Source organism: Hylaeus volcanicus, chromosome 8 (assembly GCF_026283585.1).
Source record: "Hylaeus volcanicus isolate JK05 chromosome 8, UHH_iyHylVolc1.0_haploid, whole genome shotgun sequence".
In the NCBI taxonomy this organism is placed as follows: domain Eukaryota; kingdom Metazoa; phylum Arthropoda; class Insecta; order Hymenoptera; family Colletidae; genus Hylaeus; species Hylaeus volcanicus.
Genome location: NC_071983.1, coordinates 9,044,769 through 9,071,447, shown reverse-complemented (window position 1 = coordinate 9,071,447; position 26,679 = coordinate 9,044,769). Strand labels below are relative to the sequence as shown.

General features: G+C 41.5%; 2 protein-coding genes across 3 annotated transcripts; one reads left to right on the top strand and one right to left on the bottom strand.

The window, feature by feature from the left end:
* Positions 1-14,211: 14,211 nt before the first annotated feature.
* LOC128880639 (target of rapamycin complex 2 subunit MAPKAP1) lies at positions 14,212-16,404 on the top strand. Of its 2 annotated transcripts, none has more exons than XM_054130925.1 (7): positions 14,212-14,396; positions 14,495-14,635; positions 14,722-14,990; positions 15,063-15,232; positions 15,312-15,608; positions 15,682-15,923; positions 15,999-16,404. In XM_054130925.1, exons 1-7 carry the CDS (start codon positions 14,324-14,326, stop codon positions 16,172-16,174), a joined length of 1,368 nt encoding a protein of 455 aa, XP_053986900.1. In that variant the 5' UTR covers positions 14,212-14,323; the 3' UTR covers positions 16,175-16,404. The 2 variants fall into 2 exon arrangements, with proteins under 2 accessions (XP_053986900.1, XP_053986901.1); XM_054130926.1 differs by having other exon boundaries at positions 14,271-14,396; positions 14,479-14,635.
* Positions 16,357-17,343, bottom strand: LOC128880640 (uncharacterized). Its single transcript, XM_054130927.1, has 2 exons — positions 17,093-17,343; positions 16,357-16,901 (listed from the first exon to the last, which is right to left on the bottom strand). Exons 1-2 carry the CDS (start codon positions 17,214-17,216, stop codon positions 16,465-16,467), a joined length of 561 nt encoding a protein of 186 aa, XP_053986902.1. The 5' UTR covers positions 17,217-17,343; the 3' UTR covers positions 16,357-16,464.
* Positions 17,344-26,679: the final 9,336 nt, after the last annotated feature.

The following is a 26,679-nucleotide window of genomic DNA, read 5'->3' as shown; positions in this document are numbered from 1 at the left end:
AAAACCAGGCGAAGAATAACAAGCGAAGAAAAGAAAAACCGGAAACCTGAGGGAAATATCCGTGAGACACGAGAGAATGAAAAGCAACGCGATTACCTGCTCCGGTAAAAGTCAATGATCCTCTGCCGCGCGGCGTATACAAACACTACCTTTATATTTGATTATACGTGTTAAAACGAACATCGAAATCCGTTCTTTGAGACGCATAAGAGTAAAAGAACACTGGTGAAAAGGAACGAACGCGCACGTGAAAAAGAAGCTGACTATATCTCGCTGTTAATTCACTCTTAATAGTGAACAGTTTTAATGAAAAACTTTAATATTAAACAAAATTAAATTAATTTCATTGAAATTTAATAGCATTCCCGTGTGTATAGAAATTGCACGACTTTTCTGGTAAACCACTCCTGCGATTTGAGGAAAACAGAGGACAACGTACGTACATAAAAGGAAAATAAAAAGCAGGAAATGTTATTGCAAGATGCACGCACATAACGCATCTTATTCCGAGAGACTTTATCCGTCCCCGTTGGTCTCTTTGTTTCCTTCTTTCTCGCCGTTACAATCGCGTTGTTTTCCGCGGTACCGCTACGAAGAAACGAATAAGCAAGCTGACGTCGAGAAATTCGACCAGAGCGATATTACACATTTACCGGATGGGGAACGCTCGAGACCGACCGGTTGCATGAAAAATATTGAATGTAATCCGTGACTTTCGATTCACCTGGAACAGCATCTTCATTTGCTGAGTATTTTTGGGTAAATGAAAAAGGAGAAATTATGCGTTTAACTTTCCAAAACAAACGTTGAACTTCATGATGTCAATTGACCAAAAAAAAACCAACGTGATATCAAATCTACGCTGATATGAAAATGCAGAAATTATCTTGCTGGAAATTCCACTTTTAAAAAATATAAATTTTTATTTTTATACGCGAGGAAGACCACTTAGATTACCATTGCATGATGTCACGTTAAAAAGAATTTAACGAGAGCGCTTAATTCCCTGAGAGTGAAATTTACAGTACGAGGATTATCGCCATATTCCTACAGATTTCCATTTAAAAAACTACAATCGCTCCATACCGATTAATAATACTAATTTTACTTCAACGCACTCTAATTTCATTATTACGTTAAAACTTGTCTCCTAGCCGACAGGAAATATCAGTTTCCGTTGGGATCGCAGCCCCGCGTTGTTATTATTCCTATAACAGAACTGATACCATCTGGATTTCAAAACGACAGAAATCCCTGCGAAGGAAGCTCGATCTCGAGTGATAAATGCTGTTTAATAAAAGTATTTCTCGTTCGGCGTGATTTACGTTCCGGCAGAAAACACGCGCCCGGAATATTGCGTGCGACGTATTATAAAATCGGACAAATGCGAGCCCGTGGGATTTGTAAAGAGAAACCCGTGAACGGAACACGTGTTGAGCGACGTAATTTTAATCAGACAATATAAACCATCGTCGATGTTGTCAATAATTGAATAACCGTAGAATATTTTTGTTATTTGAAACGTTGGAAGAACAGTTTTATATTTCAATTTATTCGCCAGTTAGCGAATCCTCCATTCTCGATTCCTCTCATAATGGCGCGTATTGTTAACCCTTTGAATACGAAGGGCGTATATACAGACTATTCACACAAAGTTCCATTTAAATCAGAATTTTCCGATTCGAAAGTTTCTCTTGTTTGACTTTATTTTTAGTTGATCTAAACTATAGACAATTGAGCTAAAGGATTCAACGTTTCAACAGGAAACAGACAGTAGAGCAGACATGTTAAACGTATTTTGCCTCGGGGGTCAAATTGTATTATGTTAACTGGTGCGTCGATTTCGAACAGCGATAAGATACATTTAGATCATTCGGGTAACAAAACAATTATACAGCAGAAGAAACTCACACAATTTGCAATAAACGCGGTAGAACCTTCGAAATACTCTGGAACCCTTATGAGACATATCGAGTACACGTCTCAGTTTTCCCGACCGTGTGCAGTTTCTGTCCTCGAGATAACGACTCTTAATATACTGTGATCATCTCAAAGAAGACTCCCCTTTCGCGACCTGGATGATATTGGTCACCTCTTTGTATTCTCCGCAAGTTCCCCGTAGGGATGCTTTCATTCCGCTGTAACCTAAAGGTTTTACAGCGGTACCTTCCGCGGTAACCTGGAAGCCAGTTTCGCTGGCTCCTTTCATCCCGTTCGTTATAAGTAAACGAATTCTGCCCCGAAGGGCGGTCAAAGACCTTCCGCGTCCGCGAACGGCCACCATAAGACAAATTTAATTTGTCCGAGCACCGGAGGATCGGGAAGACAACGGATCGCCTCGAAACCCTTAGACGAAGCGTATTTCAAAAAGAAAAATTCAGGGACGCCTAGGTAAAGGAGAATCGAGAGGCGGGGATTGTCTTTGCATTGAAAAGCAAATATTCGCGGAAATTCGACTTTGAATCAATCCTTTGGTTTCAGTCGAACGATATTTTATCTGAGGCGCGGTAAGAGTATTTCCCGAATAACATTATTGAAAATCCTCTCGTAGCCGATGGACAAGTTTTACCTAAGTCTACACAGGGTGGATCGAAAGTGCCGAGAGTGGCCCCTCCGGTAAAAATGGAAATACATTAATAACTTTTAAATTAACGTCTCGAAAGTATAGCGTTAAAGATTCGAGATTTCAAGGAAGTTACCAAATATTGGATCAAACAATTTATTACTTTTTCCCTAGTTTTTTCGCTTGTAGGGAAAAAGAAAAACGAGGTTGAGTTTCTGGAGAAATTGAAAGGAAAACAGTGGCAAAGAAATGGGAAAACGAAAGGCAAAGGCGAATCGTTTGTCGAGGCTGACGCGATTAGGTGAATTCGAAGACCAGAGGGAAATACATAGAGGATAGAGAATGCAACGCGGGAAGGGGATGGAGTGCGGTAAAGTGGTACTCTCGGCGTAGCCCGCGCAAGAGGGTGCAGAGGGTTCGAAATCTTGGCTCCCGCTTCGAGTCGTTCGGATTTAACGGCGTGTTGGGAGCGGATTAAGTCGTGGCTCGGTTATTCGAGCGATTTCTCCTGCGCTTACCACCCCTCTCTCAATCCATAATCGACGACTATCGAAATCCGAGTTCATTCGTGAATATTTCAAAATATTGCCCCATCGTGTTCGGAAATATCAAGAGATTTCGTCTGCGCTTTGCTAATTAAACATGTTTGATTTATGAAAGAGCCTTTCACGGAACGCGGTGGATTTTGGAAGCCTAACTGCAAAGCGGGGAACGCGACACCGCGACGAGTAAACAAGTAAAAAGGAAATTCAGGGGTGGAGGAAGTTGGAACGCGAACGAGAGTGTCGCGAAGAGGGTGGAATAAATATTTTTCGCCTGGTACACCGTAATCTAGCAGCGTAACGGGACAGAGAGGCGGGCAGGCTCGTTTTAAAGTATCAAGAAAGAAAATAGGGGTGAGAAGTACAAACTTCGTTAGGGCGAAAGTTCGAGGGAGCGGAGCAAAGGTTTACGAGACAGTCATCGGGGTGGAAAAAATGCCGCGCGCTTTGTCACAACCCTAAAGCTCGTATTAGATGATCAAAGCATCCGTGGAGGACGCGACCAGGAACTTACTTTACTTTTTTTTTTTTGTTATCCTCCCAGGGTCGCGTGCGCGCAAACTCGTCTACCGAGTTAACGAGAGGATCAAACGATATTCCGTTTGACGTACGACTTGGACGTGACTAGCTTCTCGAAGACGGAGATCATAGCCAAGACGTGGAATCATTTTTTTACTTCCTGCAGGAGGAAATGTTTCAGGGAACGTTGGTGTAGTTGCAGTTGCCATAGGGTGATAAAAAGGAAATAAAACCACAGTGGCAGCGATGGCTGCCACTTTTATCGGCGATGTATTAAACGTGGTATTGTTTCGACCGTTCATGACGAGACTGACCAAATACCCGGCAAGAGAGGGGGTCAAAACCATTCTAAAATAATTTGTTCTTCTCTGACGTAAGTGTACTTCTTCGTGTCATTATGGTTATTCAAATTGAATCGTACAGAAATGAAGAGTTGACCAGCAGGTCTGACTAGTAACAGCATGATCTCCTAGATTATATTAAAGGATATAGAATTATACATTATGGAATCCCATAGTATATATATAATATAGAATTCAATAGTATAATCGTGGAGATTAGCACGGGTTGGTGACAGGAATTTTCATTAAGAAATTAAAAAGATTAATTACGTAGGTGATGCATAGTAAAAATAAATTTGGATAGAATTCGTGAATTTGGCGGGGTAAGAAATTCAATACTACAATAAATGATAAATTATCGAGTCTTCAATAGTCTCGACACAAAATTTTAATTATGTTGAAATTTTCCGTCATTTTTATAACAATGAAAAAAATTAAAAATGACTTTCTAGTTTAATACTTGTACAATGCAATGTACTTCAATGTAAATAAAATCTTGTTATCGCTTCAATAAAAATTCTTGAAAAATGAAAATTCGGACGGAGAGAGTGGTGTAACCCCTTAATGATACAATAAAATAAATGTAATAGAGGTTCAAGGAAATCCGTAAGCGATTTTCCCCACTCCTTCGAGCTGAAATTTACGGTAATTTACGATAAGAAGTAGTGTTGCGAAGCGTGCAAACGAAAGCGAGCCACTCGGCGGGATTCGAGGCCGATGAGGGCAACCGGGGAAGGGCGGACGATAATAAGGAGTAATCGAAAACAGTAGGAAACTCTGATTGCGAGCGATTTGGCTGTCTACTCGAAAACACTTTCCGAGGAACGCCAGGCAGCTGGCGGAGGAACGCTCGGTTGAAAGTTCGCCGGTAAACTCGCCGGAGATTTGCCAGTGGCGGATAAACTTTTTAAGGAGATCGTTCGCATCTCCCTTAACTTTCCTCTTTCACGCGCCCCCTGGTCCCGCAGTAAATATTTGCATATATCATAAGCCAAGGGACAAGAAACAAACGTCGCTTGCTTGCAACTCGGTACGGAGCTGATCTTCCATCCTGGAATTTGGTTATAACTCGACCGATCGAGATTAAATTCGGAAATTTTATTTATCCGCAGAGTTCGGGAAAATAATCTGGTACAAATGTGCATATGTCTAGGAATGATAATTTCATTCGTTGCATGGCGTCGACGAGTGGAAGGGATGATCGCCGAGCAACAAGTTATGTTGGGGTAGCGAGGGTAGAGCTATTATTCTTCAAGTTGGTTACTCTGATGGCTGCGGTAATGTTTAAGCTTAATTTCTTACAATCGTCGAGTTCTATAAAATTTCTGCTTCATTTTAGCGACTTTAACAAAAATTGATCGGTAAGTTTCCAACCAGAACTGAGTGCATATCCTCGAAAAGCAACTTCAAATAACGATACTTTAAATAATTTTGTCGCGTTATTTTATTCACGTGCTCAGAATAGTATAGCTTTCACGCCATGTTCCTTATTCTCATCAATGTATAGATTATGACCCCTGTTAATTTCATTTCCATTCGTTCCGTTGAAGTTCTCAAAATTCTAGTCTTTCTCCCGCAATAAGCTTAAAACTTTGAACGCCGCATCACGAATCTGTCGTGCTGGTTACTCCAGTCTTTGTATTCTATATTCGTCTCATCATCTTCCATCTGTTCCTCGGAAACTCCTCTTGTCCTGTCTCGCGCAATCTCGCTCTTCGATTATTGCGACATTGTATACGAGGTCCTTGTCTTTCCTCTCGACTCGCCTTCTGCGAACAACGTGTCCAAAATTCTTGTCTCCGGTTCGTACACAATGGTCTTAAATTTGATCGCATCTCTTCCCTCTTTGGAAAGTCAGGCTGACTCGGCACGAAGCAGAGACGGATCTTCCACCTTTTGCCGCCTCATCTACGAGACCCTTGACACCGTTCCTCCTTCTTAGTTATTCTTAGTCTCAAGTTTCGTCCTATTCACAGACATATATTTTTGTTACGTTTCGCCATAAGGCAAAACTTTCTGAGAGTATTTAAGAGGGAACAAGTTGTTAACTCCTTGACGTACAAATAAAACGGAACTTTTTAGTCGTCTCAACGTCAGCTCCAGTCAAACTCGTCAAAGTCTACATTGACACACGAAACGAATAGAAACTCGTTATTGTATGTCAAAGGGTTAAGCCGTTGTCGAGAATATTCCTCGAAAATTTAAATACATATTTTATTCTACAGTAACTCTACAGTATATCTAGCAAATGTGGACGTCTTCTAATAAAATAATTTGTGTCGTTTTAAAATTCGTATAGCAGCTGTTACGCGCTTCGAAGTTGGCAACTATTGTTCTAAAGTAACGATACCCAGTTCACGCGTGGGGCTACTATAGCTGCGAATATGAAAAGGGGTCGAACGACCATGTTTTAAGAAATTGAAACATACGCGATATAGTAAAAAGGGAGATAGCCCGGGTGTGTCATTCGCGAATCCGGGTCGGCGTCTTCTTTCCATCGACGCCGTCCTACTTCTCCGATCTGCCGTTTTGCTCTTTTTCGGCGCACCTTGGCGCTGGGAATCCCCAGTTTTCGGTAACAAGCGGCAGGGTGGAAACGATTAAAGTTGCTTCCCAATGGGAAAGAGTCGTTTGTTGCCGTTTGTCGTCGGTCTTCGCGAAGAAGGATACGGAATTGAGGAAATTCGGAGTGGAAGGGGGTCGGTTACGGACCGAGAGAGATTCTAAGGGCGGGAACGAAAGAAGTCTCTTTGCTTTTACGGACGATCCCCTCCTAAGAATTTAACCGGAATTCGATTCGAAAGTTTCCGCGCGAACGCCAATTTCGTTTGTGCTCCGTTTCTCCTCGCCTCTCCGCGAGTCGTAGCGAGTCGTCGAGCGGAATGAATAACGCGTCGGGGCGTCGGAACTTTATCTAAAAAGCGACGTCGAGGAGATTCCACGGCGAAACAGGCAATATCGACGTCGATGGCTTCGTTAACGCGCTCGAAACGATTCCTATCGGTCCTCGATCGAGATTGAAAATCGCCCAGGAAGGAAACGACGAAGGAAACAAAACACGGGGGGAAAAACAGTATCTTTCGTGAGTAGATGAAAAAGGGATGAAACGAATGGGAACAGTAGCGAGACAGTGTTTGCGGTAGCGAAGGATCGCGATGAAATTGATTGAAATAATACCCGCGCACGGAATGAGCTACGTTGTAATTCAGACGAATTGAAAAACAGTTGAAATCCGTTCCAAACGGATGCCACGCGGAAATGGGATCCGGTGGACCAGTGGTTCTTAAGCTTTCCCACCCTTTAGAATCACCCTCTCTCAAATCAATGTTTTATCTGCGTAATGTAAAACAAAACTTCTCTGCAGTATAATGCTTAGAAAGACATAAGTTATTAACTAATATTGGATATTTTTAATTTCAACTCCACTTAGGTTAAGCGCTCCCTTATCGCTCGTATATAGTTAGTCGGGCCAAGGAACCTTGTAATCTCTTAGTACAAAACGAAATACTGATTTCAGTGCATTGAACTGAAAGTTTTATTGTAGTCTAATCTTCGAAAAGCGTTTAAAGGTAAAATCGATAATCTTAGGTATGCAAGGAAGGTGAATACTTAAAGCCTCCTCGTTCACTGACCTCCAGGAATCTATCTACGAATTGATCTATCCGAGGTTAAGAACCACTGTGACGGGCGAATTTTGCCGCAGCAATCGCGAAATCGCCATCAACGATTCGAGTCGGGCCGACGTTAATATCGGGACAAAGAATAATCGATACGGGCCGTGATGCTTTTACACAGAGCGGCATTAATTTCGCGTAATGCCCACGTCGTCGGATCGGAAACGAGGAAATCGATGCCTCGCTGTCGATGTTTATCGCGCGGTCTCGATCGTTTTACGCCCGTCCTCGAATTATCGCCGGCACAATTAGAACCGGCGTTCGTAATTAGCCACCAAAACCGGCTCATGCTTTAATCTCCTATATCTCACCGGCCGAATCCCGAAAACGCGTTCTTTCGAACGGATTCGAGCAACGTTTTCATTCAAAGAATATTTCACAGAATATTAGATACATATATCCAATTGAATATCAGATTTAAAATTATAAATATGTAGAAACCTTTTCATAGCCTGCTTCTCTAAATCAAAACCTTTCGTAACTACATCTCGTGTTATGAACATGTACGTATCTCGCACTAATAATTTTGCAGTCTCCAAGAAGCTAAATTCATCAGAATTAAAACTATATGCAAATTTTATAAAATCCATTTCTACACGAACAAATTGAAATTGGAACATGTACGCATACCAGATAAGGCGCCAAGCCGAACCAGTCAGACCATCATTGAATATAAAATAAAGGCACGGGAGAGAGAAAAATAATTACCCGTCTCGAGTTTAACACCTGTCGCCGCCTCCCGCGTTGTTCGCGGTTTAAATAGCGGCGAAGCGTTTGAGCGAACCCCCTACAGTTTCACACGGAGCTCTATCGAACGCGTTACGATAATTTTCCAAGTGCGCGGCGCAAAATTTAGCGCGGATATACCGAATCGTATCGCGTTATCGAGGATGCTCAATTAAGCGAGCGTACGCCCCGGTTTCTATAAAGGGTGAATCCAGCAGGATCTAATGCTACCGTTTTCGAGGGTAATTTATGACCAGCTATTGTACTTTGAATGGGGCTTTCCCTTTATCATAGAGCGGGACTGAAACAAACGGCATAGACGGAAAGAGCAAGAGATAGTACCGCGGGACGCAACGACAGAGGGAGGGCCTCGACAGGGGTATGAGAGGGTGAAACGAGAGCGAAGCGGTGGAAACGAGACGGGTTGATAAACTGGAGAGCCCAAGAAAGAAAGAACACGTGCAAATGAGAAGAGAACCCGAAGGGAGAAGGAAGAGAAACAAACCTTCGCGAAGGCAAGGCCAGCAAGAGGAAGCGAAAGAACAATCCCAAATAGCCCCGGGGCGTAACAAAGGGGGTGGCTCTCGTAGCTGGCTGGTTTCGCCTGGCAAGTTGGTAGCGTCGCATATTGTTTCCTATTCAACTGTTTCACAGCCTCTGGCTTTTTCCAGTTCTCTCCTCCACCTTTCTCTTTCCGTGTTCTCCAGCACCGCGCGCAACCTGCAATCCGTTCTCCGTCCGAGATGGTCTTCCCTCGTTCGTCCGTTTCCTCGTTCATCTCTCTCTTTTCTTTTTTTTTTTTTCGTCGAAAGAAAAACAGCGTTCTAGTTGATGTTTGGAATTAATTTCAAGAGAAGCTAGTATACGGAGAGCCTTGTCTAAGTATCTTCTTCGCTTGCGGGGATACAAAATATACATTGTATGTATATTTACATTATACAGGTATCAGATAGCATATTTCGCCCTCGAAGATTGTGCTCTTCCTTACATAACAAACAGGTCAAAACATTAATAAATAGACTCTTGGAGTCGTCTAGATCTTAAAGCTGAAGCTTCAAATTCATGTGTGGCTCACCCATGCCGTCCAATTCCCGTTAAAATATCCAAGCACCTGTCCGACCTGTGTTCAGACGTTTCCCTCGCAGAATGCAAGACCTACCGGTAGCCATATATTACACGGATATTCCTAAAAGCATCGAGCATCCCCGCGTAACGCCCGAGAATCGTGATATTAAGATTGTGAGCAGCATTCGTACACGTTCCACGGGACACACAGTCGATGCACACGATATCCGTGCAGCGTGCATAATGTATCCAACCTCCTCTTTCCCTTGGCACGGCTCTATCTACCAAGGCTAGGCACGGTTTCTCACGGTTCCGCTTCAGCCCGTTCTCTTCGATGAAACACATCACCGAGACGTACTCGCAACTACGTTTCGCGCATCATCCTTTCCCACCATTTTTAATATTACGTCCGTGAAAAGAAGTATATCCATATGTCTCCGTATTCTCCCTTTCTCTTCATTACCGCGCTCCCTCATAAAGGAAATTTTACAACGCCGCCCTTGCAATGTGTTTTCATCCTCATTCAAGTTCCAACACCTTTCCTCCATCACGGTCCTTTAAATCTCTATCGCGTTATTCACCCAATTGGGGTTCACAGATCCTGCGAGTGCTAGTTAAGAGCGGACGTATAAATATCCAAGAAATCATTTATTTTTCGATGTGGTCCACTGTATTCCACTTCCTCGTTAAACTTTAGGCTAAACACAAAGTCAACATCTCGATTTCTTGCCGCGAAACGCGATAACCATAAATATAGAAACGCTTAATAAAACTCGATTCGCTCTTTTCGTTCCTCGTTGCGATCAGCGAGAAACGCTTTCTCATAAGTGGCTCTTTCATTCGTTGGTCCGTAAACTCGCCGCGGCTCGAGGGGATTACGTTTCCACCAAGGCCCGAACGACTCGCGTTTCAGAACGGAAAACGCGTAAAATGCTAAGATTACCGACTGGTAGCTTTACGCGTCGATTTCGTCGAACCGGCCGAGGAATTATCGACTCGACGTAAAATTCGAAAATCCATCCGCGACTCGCCTCGGGCTCTTGGCGTATCGTTTGAAGTCATCTACATCAGCGACGTTGTGGAGTTTCCCTTTCGTCGTGATTCGATGTTGGGAAGTGAGTATCATGTTTCTCTATACCGTGAAAATATTAGATCGTTGGAGAATAAAACGTTGGGAATCATTACATAGGTAGCACAATACTTCGAATTTTCATCTTTGTATACGTTAATCTTCAGTGGTGTTTAAATTATTTCTAATTGTAGTCGATATCGATTCCTTCACCTCACAGTATCGTGTACGCGAGGGTTGAATTTCGTTCGACCGTTCGCCACGATACTTAGGCTTTTCATCCCCCCATTTTGCTTCAACTATCGAGGTTCCACTCCGACATCGCCGCTTTTCATAAATTCGCCCTTTGCACGCTGGTTTTAGAAACGCCGCGCGCACTTTCAGCCCCCGATGATCATAGGCTCGTATTTCAAGCATTTAGCTGGACTGATCACCGCCCTTCAAAGAGTTATAGCGTTAATCCTAGAGTAATATTTCACCGTGGAAATCTCGGTGATATTTTCCAGCGGCGGTAACGCGGAGGATGACGAATGGCGCTGACTGCCAGGCACGGTTAATTGTCGGCTTTGTAGTTGTAACCTGGTTATTACGGTACACGGTGGAGTTTCCACGACGGCGACACGTCGAGGACGTCGACAAGGACCGCGACAACAACGAGGGTTCTTCGTATTACTTTAGGACTCCGTTTCCACTGTCGCGCGCCGAGAGTCGAGATACGATGGTTAACAGGCACGGGCGAAATTTTCGTCGAATAATAAATAATCGCTGAAACTAACGATGATACGAATAATTTCAATATGTAAAGGTGGTGAGTGAGTGGAATCATGTAACAGATCATCCCTTAGACTTTATTTATCGAGGTTATTAACCCCTTGCGATGTTTTTTTTTTTTTTTTTAAGGAACTGTTCACAAAGTTAACATTAAGATATTTCTGTTTTCATTGATGATGTTTATATAAATGTGGGCACTGTATCATTTGTGATGGAACAGGTTAATAAAAATGGGTAACAGGACTTTTCATTAACCTCTTCACGTTCTTGATCACATATGTGGACGTTTAGTTTTTTTATAATTATGATTACTGTCAATAATAAAAAGAACAAAAATTTGATAATAACAAAAAGAATCGACCTGAAGGGTTAAGGGATTAAAAGAATGAATCCCAGAGGTGAGGCGATAATGAAAATAAATCTGAATAGGATTAGTGAATTTAACGAGGTTAACGAATTAAATACTACCGCGCATATTATATCATCTGATCTTCAATAGCCTCGAGACCAAATTTTAGCTTTGTAGAAATTTTCACGAGTTTTAGCTTGACAATTAACGTGTTAATAATGTAATGATAATAACGAATGAAAATTGAAGAATATCATCTTCGGACTACCAGACTAATGCAGAAGCCTCTGAAAGATAGAGGAGTCTCCCTCGATCTCTGAAATTAAGGATATATGACGCGCCTGGTCCGCGGACGTGCCATTTATCCTTGAGCCTGCCGCAAATAAATAAGCAAAACGCTGCGCGCGAGCCAGAGAGTAATTAAACAGAATGTCGCAGGAGAAACGTCCCCGAAATTCATAAAATCAGATAAACCCCGATCTGGACTAACACGAAGAGAACGTACCAGAATTCTCTATCCACCCGCGTGTCCACTGGCGAGCAGAGGTCGGGAAGAAAACAAAAAAAATGGTCCTCGAATATGAAGATCTCGGCGCGAAATTAGCGGTGGAGTTTCCCAAGGGGGGAAGGGGGGAATGAAAAAGGTAATCTGCTTTATCGCGATGCGAAAGCGCGAAAACTCTACCGCGTATTCATGCTCGACGTCCTCCTTGAACGCTACCGAGTCTGAAGAGTAAATGGCAAAGGTTTACGGCCTGCCGTTTATTTTTCTGTGTTTTGTTTTTCTTTTCTAAAACATTCAAGCTCCTCGAGCGTGACAGGACGTGGACGAAATACGAGCGAGTGAAATATGAAAATGCGCGAGACACGGCAACACGGGAGGGTGCTCGTTTCAAATTTAATAACGAGTGTTGTTCTTCTGGGGTCCGCTCAGACGGTCTACTACCGTCTCCCGAGCCTTTTCCGGGCGCAGTATCGATGAAATGCAGATCCTTATCGATGCAGCCTCTCCAGAGGGGTTCATTAATAATGAAAAGTTTGATCGCGTCGACGATCGCGATCGCTGTTTCGTTTTCATTTCGCTGGAAAATAAGGTTTTCCATTAACATGGTAAACACGGCAAGATTGCTGCCTCGTGCGCGTTATGGCGAATTCACGTACAACGCGTCGTGAACGTAGGCGTATATCCGGAATTCCATTTTAAATTTGGGAATCTTTTGTATCGTGTCCTGATGGCTATATCTTTTCCTCAAACTTCGAAACGAATTACTAAACGAAGAAAAGTTAAATACGAACGCAAAAATTAACGAAAACAACTGCTAGCATCGAAACATGTACCCCCATGAAATCAAGTAAGATACATGAAAAATTCAAGTTAGATCTATCTACTAAAATACCTTTTTCTGTAAACGATATTCAGCATTTTTCATTGACTCTAATTTAAAGCTTTGTATTACGACAAACGACGTCGTACGAAGTTTTCTAAACGAATGCTATCTTATTATAAATAAAACTATCTAAGGTTCCATATGAACAAAATCAATTTGTTTTGTCTAAATCTCTCCCATGTGTCCCAAATACTAAAAGTCGTTTACAGAAGGAATTATTTTAGCAGATGGATCCAACTTGAGTACGTCGGGACTTCCGGGGTAATTGCGTTGTCCCGTTGAAGCGGAACTAAAGCGGGTGTCATGGCAGTTGGCACGTATCCCACGGAAGAGGAAGAATCGCTGGATGGGGCTTTTTTGTTCGCGTTTTCGAATAGTCGAACATTTCGAAGGCGGAGAGCCACCGGCTCGCCGTTTAATTCGTGCCTTCATTTTCTCCGTTTTTTCATTTCTCTTCCGCCCTCCTCTCGTTCACCTCGTCCACGCTTTTTTCTTTCGTCCGATACGTTCGTTCTTGATATATACTTCCTTGTCTATCCTCAGGCTGAATATTCCATCCTGGTTTCTAGTCCAAAATCAAGAGTCCGCGTTGTTCTCTCGTTCCTTGCAATTACTTCGCGTTCTTTCTTCGACTTGATTGTTCGCACAACCTCAAGCACGATGCCTCTTCGAAATGTAAAACGGAAACATCGAGTAAAATTTTGTTGAGTCCATTCTCTGCTAAAACAATCTTGAACGTGGATCTCTACGTGCTTCGTTAAGTCTTTATTTAATCTATTAACGAGTGATATCACTATACTACAGTGAACGCGGTTACGAGTAGTTCAATTACCTTAAAGAATAATTCTAAAAAAATACGAGAAACTGATATCGCAATAAAAATGCAAAGTATCTGCAATGTTTTACGTCGAAAACACAGATACAAAGTATTATAAATTGAATTCGTTCAGCATACGAGTATAGGGGCAGTAAAAAGAAATTTATGAAAGTTAACATCGCCTCGCAACACCTATAATGTATTTTACGTTAACTTTCCCCGCGATAATAAATGAAACTTATCCGCTGGACTAATATAGTACTCGTGCTGCCACCTGTTGGCGATACGCGTAAACGACGCGTGTTTACAAGTTCCAGATCCAGAGCGACATGAAACACTGTTGCCAATTTGGGATTTTGCCCCTAGATTTTTTAGGGGATTAAATTTTTTGCAACACTGACATGAAATCACACAAGACTGAACAGACTTCGTTTAGACGATAGTGGACGAATTTTGAAAATAATTTTTTTATGATTTAAGTATAACTATATAAAAGAGGATGGCGTTTTATGATAACGAGCATTGGCTCCTATCGCACATTCGAGACAGTTTTTTACTGACTGACAACACAGGTACATTGTAAATTCTATTTAGGTTACCTAGTCGGGATTTTTAATGCACTCGTTATATTAACAAGTGAAGAAAGGTGATTAGTACTGTTCTTTTAAAGGTCAGTGTGAAGTAGTGATGGTCGGAGAAGATCTTCCTAAACAACTAAAAACAAATGGAGTGCTGCAGTGTTATCCTGGCATGGAAGAAAGCGACGACGAAGACCTCGATGCTCTTGTAGAATCGTATGACATACAAATGGGTAACTTTACTTTGAAAAAATGCACGCATAAAATGATGAAACATGGTCCTAAATATTTTCAACGATGTATGACATCTTTATTGTAGATATGGAATATTCTCACAGAGAACGTTCTAACATTGCTAAAAGATTAGAGAAAATGGATCTCGAAAGAAAAAAAGCTGCCAAAGTGAATATAAAATGGAAAACTAATCCTGCCATATCCATTAGCCAACAGACAGAATTATTCCAAAGAAAAGACTTTCGTAAAAAGACTGGCCAACTTAAAAGACGCTCCCTTTTATCTGATCAGCTTCAAAAATGTCCAAATATACCACAAAATCTATTCATAGAGTATGCTAAGTTTGATGGTAGCGTACGTATCAATAAGTTTCATAAACTTACCATGGAATTACCGACTCTGTTATCTATGTAAAATATATTGCAGGCTCAAGTAGATATTCCTATTAGAAAGTACAGAATTTTTATGTGTATGTTACCTAAAAATCAGAGAATGTATCCCCTTCAAGTAGTTGTAATCGCTACCGCAAAAGTGTTGGAATTTATCGGATTAATTTGCTATAAATATGCAACAGAACATCCGGATCATTCTTTAAAGTACAAACTTTTTATAAATTACGATTATCATTCGTAAAATTTATTGCTTCGAAACATGTCGGTACCCTAATGATTTTAGGGAAGATATTACGAGATACGGGCTGTACTTCACCGAAGATGACGGAGAAGTCGATTGGGATTTACCTTGTTTAGATCCCAGAGAAACAATTTCTAAATTTGAATTTACGACGCTAGGTCTAACGGAGATGAAACCAAGCGATAGAGCACGACACATTACGCTTATGCGTGTCGAAATAAAAGACGAAGAAGATTTCCTAAAAGGTCAAAATAAAGAACAAGAGGAAGTTGCAAAGGATTTGGCGAAAATGGAAGGACATACAACTGCCATGGAAGCACCATTATACCAATCCTACAGGTACTTTTTCATTGTACTTATATCGTTGACTTTCGGCAATAATTCGTCGCCAATGCGAATGTAATTTTCACAGGGTATACATAATCAACAAAGTCAGAACAAAGACTGAAATTTACATAGGAATATCGGGTGAAAAAATCGAAATTAATCCGATAATAACTGGAAAAGGTGCTGGACGGTTTTGGAACAGGCAACGAGCCGTTAGTTATCAAATAGACAATATTGCCTGGTGCGAAGTAACGGAAACAAAGGGATCAAAGACGATTTTTACATTAGTTTATACTCCCTATTCTTCTTCTTCCGAAACTATTTTAGGTTTGTTTTGGTACATAATTTATATGGTAAATTGCAAACGAATTCCCTAACATTAAAAATACTGTCATTTTACAGGGTCATCTGGGCAGTTTAAAACTCACGAATTCGAAGCTGATTCGATAACTGCTGAAGAGATTGTTAAAAAAATAAATCATATCCTTGAATTACATACCAGTACATCGAGAAGAGAATACTTGTCACAAAAGGAGAGGAAAGCCACAAGGCGTAAGAGCTTTCATTTGCACAGATGACAACTCTATTGGTTTCTATATTCTATCTTAAATTATTTAAAACATTAATTGTGTTGATGCAATCAGGATTAAAACAAATGTTTGCTTCTTAATAAGTCTTACAAATTTTTTGAACCAAAGGAGTATCCAATGTCTTTACTTTTTCCTATATAAAAACAAACATTTGTTCTTTTCGTTGTATGTAAATATATTTATTTTATTATATGTTACAATAAAAAATAGAAAATTTATATGCGAACTATTTAATTTTACCTTAACCTATTTTACCTATGCCATGATGTATGTTAATTTTATGATTCGGATGTTTCAATGATTTTGTCTGTAACTTTCCTTAGTCTTTTTTCCATTTGTAAAATAAATCTTTCATTTAATTCATATATCATCTGATTTAGCAGTGATATTTTTGAAGTTGTAACTGTTAATTTTTGATTATTTTTACAGATTAACATATAATTTGGACGAGCTGTAACGAAAGCTTTTTCAGAATCTGACAAAATACTTAGATCTAAAGGCTGTCCCCCTTCAGTATCTAAGTATAACTTTTGCTTTTTCAGTTTTCTTCGTTCAGCTTTTCTCTGTTTATATGTTTCTATCCACTCTTTCCTCTCCTCTCTGAGGCTCTTTATATATTCCTCTAAATTAAAAGCTGTCTCTTGTTGAATTTTGGACGGACACTCTGTTGTATCACCACTGTCCACAGACTTTTCACCTTGTATGTGTTGTGCACCTTCAAAACGATGATTTAAAAATAATCGACGATAGGATAATCTTACAGTAATCCAAAATGTAACTGAATACATTCACATTCTCATTCACGACACAGATCTCACTACACGACATACTTTTGGAAATAATTTGTCATTTATACAAGAGAAAGACCAAAATTAAAACATAAATAAAGAGTAAGTTGAAACTAACCTTCATACGCGTCAAATGTACTCATACGACTCTGGAACACCAACGATCGACGTTTGTAAACGGCTTTTTCCTCTTGTAATACTTTTTCCGAGTTTGATACATCCGACTGATTTAAATTATCCATTTTGTAGTTATCACATTCACTGCTACCGGCTTTCCAACGGCGTCATTAGCATCAATTAGCATAATGCTACAATTGGCTACAATCTTCAAATGCAGGGCACTGAAGTCTCGTACAATCCTTATCACTAGACTCAGTTAAATTTGAAATCAACCAATCAAAATTCACTGTTCTCTTAGTAACGGATAACCATAGTTTAGCGTTTATAAAGAGGTAAGTGGCGCCATCCGTGGCGAAACGCCCAAGCTTATCAAAAAATAGTTCCAATCTTTTACCACTAGAAATATTCTACATATTTAAACTGTTTTATTACGTTTAATATCAAAATTACGGTAATATTTTAATGATTATGACATTAAAAACATGTTTGGAACTCTTATCTAGACCCTGATTTCCTGCTATTTGCAATATGTGTCAGTAAGAACTTTAATGTTTATTTTTTTGTTGACCAAATATAATTCAAATAAGGATGAAAATTTAAGTAGTTACTCTTCATGCTGGACATAACGTTAAATAAAGTGTTATATGCGATAAAGAAAGAAGTAAACTTTGCGGATAACTCTAATATCGATAAAAAACGATTCAATGGTGCCATCTAGCACCTAGAAAAAAGAACTATTTCTCGACAAACTTGAACATTTTCCCGATAGAGGGCGCTGAACAAAGGGCGGAATTTTAGAGCAGCCTTGGCCGCTAGATGGCTATAGTGTTTCCATGTCCATTAATCAGAGCTATCTATTTAAATTCAAATTAATTTGTCTTTCTAACAGCCAAAACGTGATTAGATGGCATGAAAATGTGTTTTCTCGATGAATACTTGCTCACCTTTCTTTGGTAGGTCTCCAAGTAAATTTATTTAGTCTATTCCTCCTCTCATTATATTTTTTAATGTATTACTCTTTTAATATGTCTCAAAATGCTATGCAAGGACGCAGTGGTGGTTCGAAAAGGTATCTGTAAAACGTCGGATGATCGATGGTAAAGATATAATTTTGCAAATCCCCCGTGTGACACGAGTTGTCGCTTTTCCATACAGGCTCGAGTGGTTCCATTTATAAAGATATAACGGGGAGCACTTCGAGGCGGGAAAATCCGCTTACTTGGGGCGCAGATTCTGTTGCAACTTCGGTCGAAGCATCCTTAAGTGGTTATGGCGGTTAGGGCTTTGTATCTAGCGGCTTTCTGGCTTCCTTTCGTGTACCGAAGGTGAAGCTCTATCATCTTTCCATTCCAATCGAACAAAGAGCTTCTGATTGCTGTTTTCACTTTTTCTTTAATCGGTTCTAAATAATAGAATAGGTTCACAGAAGATAGGACACTCAGAAGAGACCCTGAGTCAGTGTTTCGGGGAAGAACGTGGCGCCACTTTATAGATTTCAAGAGGAAGCCTCGAGAATTATGGTCGATAATATTTGTGTAATAATTAAACCAGGGGAACAGTGGCTTTTAAGATAAATGCTGTGAATAAATAAGGTAAAACTATTTTCATTGGTAACTGGTTTAAAAACAGAGGTAATTTTAAGGCACTCATTATTCAAATCTCCAGTAAAATAAAAAAAATATGACATTTTATTGTAGAAGGTGCTGGTGATTTTGAATCTACTCAAAACCAAATGGTAACAAACCACCTTCTGAATCAAAAAAGCTTTTTTTCTAATAGATATTCATTTATTTTTTTTAAAGGAAGGAAGAACCTAGACTGAACGCTCCAATTGAGTGTGTACAACCATTAGCAAAAGGGGCTCCACTTGAACTTGGCCAGCTCGAATCATCTCTAGGGTCGATCCACTCAGGAACGACAAGGATATCGTATTCGTCTCCAACTGAATTTTGCGTCTACGAGGTGGTTAAGGGATGTGGTTGTGTTACCGTCTGTCTCGGCGTCTCTCACTCGCTCTTTCTACACCCCTTCTGCCACAATGGCATTAAAATTACCAAGGAAATTCAATTCCCAGTTGGAAATGTATCATGCACGTGTAGGTCATAGTCGTATGGATGGTTTTGGGGCTGACGGGGATGAAAGACAGGAACGGCGGATCTTCGGGCTCCTGTGAGCTCCTAGGTTCTTCTACAGGCACAAAACAAATTTTGACACGTACATCAACAACAGATTGAAAGGAGCTTGAAGAAGGAGCAACTTTTAAACACCCCAAGCTAGAGATGTTCGACATTAGGAGATGCTCAGCACTTGTGTTATATTTTATGATGGAGACCCTTCTTTCGTTTTATTTCACCACACCTTGTCTGCTTGTAATGCAAAAGGTTAGTTCTACCACGATTGCTCGAGAAAACCGAACAAAGGCCTCTCATCGACCCATGGTTATTTATAGACTCCGAAAAAGATTTTAATTTACATTTAGGCAAGCGATGACAAAATCCCCTATACACGAAGATTTGCGCCTTTAGAAGGAACTCGCGAGCGGCACGCGATCTCTCCAAGCGAAAAGGTTGGAGCCTTCCAAAGGCCGAAAGGTTGAAGACTCCACCTCTGCCAGATAACGATTCCAAACACCCCCGCAAAGAGTGGTCAACGCCAGTTTCAATCAATCCACTCCTCCACCGGGCACTCGAAGACACTTTTCTGGCAATCTTCGAGATTCGATCTGCAAAATATTCGAGCAAGATTGGAAGGGTGAACCAGCAACTAGACGTCCCTGGCACAGTAGAACGCGCGGGCGCACGGCTACGTACGGGAACCCATTGCGGATAGCTTAGGTTGGTTAGTTAGCGTGCAAGTACACGTATCAAAGGCACTCAGAATCCGAGCTTAACAAAGCCAGCTTTGGGTTTACCAACCGTGTCACGTAGTACGTGTATAGCTCACCTGCTCACGGTTCGCGAAACCTAAACCTCCTGTGGCCCGTCTAACTTTAGTCTTAATGCGTCAACGGGGGAAGGGATAAGTTTCGACGGGGGGCAATTAAAACTAATTATCCTTCGTCGGCGCGGTATCGGCTAACCTTGGGGACTCTCGCCTCGGGTCCCGATCGTTCGTAATTATATGCTCGGGAATAGAAACTTCGTTAGCCGCGAATTCATACGCAAAACACTTGCCGGGGATAATTGATGCCGATTTAATTAGCGTCTCTGTGCTTGGGGGCCTCCCCCGGGAGAACCTACAGTCTCGTTGCTGGAGAACAAGTGCAGCTGACATCGTCCAGGCTCCATCGAACGGTGCAACTGCTGTTGCAATCGTTCTTTTCCACTATTCGAGCGAAAAAAGTAAAGTCCATGTTGCAAAACTCATTTTAGCATTTCAAGATTAATACGAAACGTCAATGAACGTGTTCTTTTTACTATAAATTGATTTACCAACTCGTGATCAATTTGTAAGAAAGAGTAAACGACGTTTGCTGTTATGGAAGGTAAAAGTTCACTGTACATACAGGCAGCCTCATAAATATTCGTACCCTCTCTGTCTATTGAAGAAATTTGTTTAAATTAAATGGCAGATTTGATATTTCCAACTGTGTGTTTGTATAAATATGTTGATGCATATGTAATAAATCTATATAAACTTGCTTCATATTTATAATGAAAAATTCATTTGGTAATGTCGAAAGTATCATTCAATTTAGTCAAACTTATTCAATGGACATAGAGGTCCAGGTTAATAAAGGTTTAATAACATTGAATTTTCAGAGGGTTAATAATATTGAATGTTCAGAGACATGAGTTTATTTTAGCAGAGTGGTACTAATAACAATAGTCTAAATATTTCGATATCATGTATTCTCTTAAAAAAATCGTTACCTTAATAAAACACGAAACTTCGAATAAATGCGAGCAAACCAAGTAAACAATTACGATGAAGAAATGGACTAAATTGAATCAATCTTTCACCCTTGACCTTTTCCTCCCCTTCCTTCAACTTTTCTGCACTGCGAGGCTCTGCATCCTGTTACATAAAAATAAAGAAAAGCAGTAAATAAAACGAAAAAAGGACCTACTCCCAGAGGAGAAACAATAATCGTACAATTCGTTCGTAGGTAGCGGCAGCGGCAAGGATCCATCCCGAGGAACGTGTAACATAATAGTCGCCATAAGGCCGGCCGAATTTGAAGCAGATTACCGTGACGCGGCCAGGTAGTGAGCTTGTATCGCAGAGCGGAGATAGTATCGCGAATTCAGCTCGTGCGACGCGCGCGATAGGACTCTCCCTGGGACGAGGGGCTATCGAAAATTTCAAGCCAAATGCGCAACTAAGTAGCTACTTAGGTCCCATTTGTCGCAGGGGGTCGAGATCGCATTTGAATGGGAGATTTAGCTGCCGGATTTTCGTCTCGAATTGAGCCATTGTGCCATTTAAATCGGCCACCTGACGACTCTTGACACGCTACCGCTTGCCTTTCCGCATTTTAAATACGCTTCATCCCACGACTAGGCCTCGATCACCGTGATTCCATGTTCTTCCGAGATCGTTCGAATCCACAGTGAAACAGAATTCCCCTAAGTCTGGCCAAAAATGTTTTTTTTTCAGTTTCAAAATCTGATGTGTAAAATAGCGATACGTAGGTCATCGTATATGTTACGAAGGTATTATCAAATTTGCACTAGAAACTTTCGCATATCAATTTTCCTACGAATTTGTGAACTCTTTTAAATAACTGGAGATGCTGTCCCATAATGGAATCGCAGGACGAGTCCAGCAGCTGCTTTGGTTACTTTTTTTCCGAGCCACAGCGCCAATATGCCCTGGAGTACAGCACGACAATCCAATAGGTAGTTCCACGCCCAAAAAATTAGCCCAAATGAATAAATACGACCACGAACCGTTAAAGTATTGGCATCCCCAACCAAGGAAGAGTTTCCTCTAACGAGACAAATTGTAATGCCTTCCCTCGTTCGCAGTTGAAAGCCCAAGACGTAAACTGTGAAATTTCTTGAAGAATAACAAGAAATTGCCCGCTATACCGGCGTTTTCTTGACGAGCGAAGCAACACGAAAGACTCGAGGTGACAATACTTCATCGAGAAACGGTGGATGTTTTGGCACCCCAACGCGCAGAAATAGTCACCCCTCTTGGAATACGCTGCACCCCATCTATCGAATTATTTTGATTCTACGATAATTCACCTCGCCTAATACGGCAATCCCCGCTTCTTTGAGTCTGAAATAGGGGTTGGAAGCGTCGTGCGGACGGGTGGGAAGGGGGAGGTCGATGGAACAGGCGATTCGACCATTTTGATGGAAATTCGAAAACATGATACGCGAAAGGGCTCTCAGAATTTGTGTACAGGGATTAGCAGTGTTAACGACCGCTGCGTAAAGATACGTGGACGAACTGCTTAACACGTCATGCTGTTAAAACAAGGAGTGAAAGTCCAAGTGAAACAATGTAGAGTAATAATTGTACTGGAAAGAGAACGAATCTAGCAGGAATGTATATGATGGTTTAAACGATGTATGAGATATCTAAGATTCGTGATATTTCTTAATTATTCTTTTCTTAATTATTCTGGTCCACTCGTATGGCTTACTGGACACTCACATTAATAAAGACGATTTCTGATTTTGTCATTTTGAATAAACAGAACAATGTATATAGTGGACTGTGCAATATTACTTGTAGTTTGTTTAATTTTGATTATTTTCATTAAAAGTAAATCATGTGTATTTCTAAAATACGAATAAATACCACAACACCCCATAAAAAAATTCCTTATAGATTCCTTATGGAGGAAAAATAATTTTAAAATTACCTGAAATTTGATGCTTAAGACTAGACTACCCCTTGAAGGTCTAAACAGCTCGAGTTCGTCAGATTTAAAAAAAATCCAACACAGCACTGTGTGCCAATCGGCTTAACACGACGCCAACACGTGCGAGCTCCGAAACAACGTCATTAACGCGATCCCGGAGACTCGTCGAATCCTCGTAGCGTGTCGAATCGCGGCGCATTCGTGGAGCCGATTCCTGTGTAATTTTCGAAAAGCATACATACCCACGGAGACGATAATCCGCCGCGGTCGGTATTGTGAGCGCGAAATTGAATTTCGTCGATTAGATTTTCGGCATTTACGGTTGGTTAGGCCGTGTACCGTGCCGCACAATGGACACGTACGTTTTCAGCGGACAGCTGTGTCGAGTGTCCGCCTCGATACGTACTCTTTCGCCTCGAAGCCACCCTCGTGGCTGCGTACGAATCTCGCATTATTATAATGTGGCCTCGGGCTTAATTTTACCGGATCACCGAGGCCGAGACTAATTCATTGTCCGTCGTCTCGTCGGACGAGGCTGGTCACTCGATCCGACTAATTGCTGGAGAGCCCGCTCAAGCACGATTGATCGTCGATGGATAATCGAGTATAGCCGATTTTAGAACTCATCTGAAACGTAAAATGACCGTCGCAACATTGATACCAACCCTTTCTACCTCTGTGTATTTGTTCGAATGTTACAAAAGACAGACAATGCCTTTTAAGTTCCATAAGATGTCCCGCTGCAAGAAGATGGCCTCTGGCGACACTCGGAAACGCGTCGCTCTCAAAATTGCGAACGCGAGGACCGTTTTACTCCATTAATCTTAAAGAGACTGTAGTCTGGAACTATATAATGGTATAAAATGGCACTTCGGACCGCAATTTTGAGAGAGAGTGACGCGGTATATCGGACGTCGCCAGAGGCCACACCGAGCAATACGTTCCGCAGCACTTTCACGTTTCCCTTCGGTTCAAAAATTGATCACCTTTTTGCCAGCGTCTGTCTGGATCGTTAATCGTGTCTTTACCTGCTCTTACAGACTTGTATTAATATTTTTCCAGCAGCGGTAACTCAGTAACGGATTTCATACTTACATTCGTGACTCTTAGTCTTCTACGACTTACGTTCCTTCCGACTTCATATTGAAAAAAACTACCTTCTTTACGAATGTTTCCTGGCATTCAACGCTTTCCTTCCTCGCCTTATTCACCGTTACAGACGCAACCAATACCGATAGCCACATCGACGAGTTTCCAGGGAAAAGCAATCCCAGATTTTCCCACCGGCACGGCGAAGCGATTGAAATGCCTCGAAGATCTCCGCTCGAGCAGACTTCGGGATTTGAATATTCCATCGGGCTAATTCGCGCCTGACAAAAGATGTTATTCCTGAGCTCTCTTCGTCTCTCTTCAGGAGGGAGCGAACGCGCGGCGTTCCGGAGGTGGAGGAAAGTTTCAGCCCACGACGACGGGCGTCTTGGTTAATTACTACAATTGATATTCCGCTGATATCACCGCAACCGAGTAACGGAGCAACGCGGTAACGAAGTAACCCGATTAAAGGGAGCCTCTTATTGGTCCGCTCGCTCGTTCTCTTCAATCGAGTTATATGATTACCCACGGGAAGCGACGGATAGAAAGCGAGAAAGAGGGCACTTGCTTCGCGACGATCGTTCGGTGCCGGCGCAAACATCAAAGAAACCCACCGGGCAGGAGTTTATTGCTAGTAACTAGATCGAATTAAACGTATACTCGCGAAATACGAATCCACCCCCGTAGCCAGGTTCTGCAAAGAAGTGCTGCTGCTTTGTTTACTCTAGGTATGTGCATACTTGATTCAAGTGAATACGAGTTGTGGAATTCTTAAGAAAAATACTTCAAGAAAATTCGAAGAATGCTACCTATAGATCACTTTCGCTTTGGGTTCCAGAGTTTTAGGTCCAGTCCTGCAAAGAAAAACTCCTGTTTCGTTTACTCTAGGTATGTACATACTTGATTCAAGTGAACACGCGACAACGAATTATGGATTTTTTATCATGTAAGATAGGTCGAAGTTCTTGCAGGCAACGAATAGTCTTATCTAACAAGAATTCTGAAGAAAATCTAAAGAATGCTACCGATAGCCAACTTTCGCTTCGACTAGCAGAATTTCAGATTGAGGCCTGCAGAGAAAAGTTCCGTCTTCGTTTATTCAAGGTATTCACCCCTATCGCGAGCCCCGTAGGAACCAAAAGATCGCTGCTACCGTGCTACTGTAAAGTCCAACCCAAACCAGACCCCTGCCAGTGTTTTCCAAGCAGAAGAAAATGGAAGAAAGCGAGAGTGACTGTCACGGCTGTGTCCGCGGCGGACTCGTGGCATAATATGTATAATATTCGCGACAGGAATTCGTTTAGTAGAAACACGTATTGGCGACTTCCGGGCAAGCAGAAGCCAACTGGACGGAGAACGTTTGTCCGCGGACAGCTGCGTACACACCGGGAATCGTGGCAGCAAAATCTGGAAATCCGCATCACGCAACGGCGGTTACGGTGCCGGGCCGTTGATTTCCGACATTAATGACATATTTGCGACAATAATGTTCTGTGTAAACGAGAATATTATATAATGACGGAATAAGCGGTTGCGAGGGGAAAGGGAGAACGTCGAGAGCGAACTCTGGTCGACAATCCACGGCATTCCCCGGCTACGGTTGTGCATATGCACGGAATCGGAGGATACCTGTGCTTCCCCCGTGTGCGACTACCTGAGTGCCGCGTGCTCGCGCGCGCACACGTCGCCGTTTTTTGCCGACGTATGCCTGGAAGATACTCACGGTCGCAGGAAACAGCACATCATCGTAATAACCGTTATCAAACGACGACCACTTAGAATCAGGCTAGGTTCCACGTGGAAAATTCGTTCTTTTACCACTGGCCGCGGAAAATGCAGCTTTTCCGACGCGACCTCTTACCTAGGGGCGTTCGGACATTTTTTATTTTTACCGCGCGTGTCTTCCGAATGATGCTCTCGATGGTAATGATTTTTCTATGTACGAAGAAAGCACGCTCCGACGACCGACGACTCGTAATTCTTCTTTCTTCTTCCGCTTAAATGAAATAATATGTTTCTTGTTGCTTAAAGTCGCGTGCGAAAGCAACGACAGATCTAAATTCACTCATGATATACGTTACCTCTACATGACAGGGTGCATGCTGCTGGTACACCGTGTACGAATTAATGCTGGTGTACTTAGTGATAATAGAAACGTGGGAGTTTTGTTCGGGATCGATTTCACGCATTGAACAAGAAATCGAGAAGTATTTTTTTGTAGTTTGGTGTGCATCATCTGGAGCAAGTTGAATTATAGTCCAGGTCGAAAATAGAACAAGGTGTAGCTGGTAAAATCGCGTTTACAAATACACTATCTAACGTTCATTGGTAGCTGGACATTTAACGAGCTCAGGTAATTGGCGTTGCTACCATGTAAACATTTTTCAAATGAAAACGTCGGTTGGAAAGATCGTATAAAAATGAAGTTGCGTAATACAATAGAAGTCTTCCGATTACGTGATGCGAGTAATTAAATACTCTTCTCATCTATGGATACATATATCCTCCTCTCTAACAATGAGATAATTGCTTGCGTTAACCGTGGAAATCTAACAATAACAAACAATTTTAATATCGCGTTTGAAATAATACTTGTTAAATCTAGATTTAATACAAAGAGAAAATCATCGTTCGTATATTCTACTAATTATTTATTATTACCTTAGGCACGA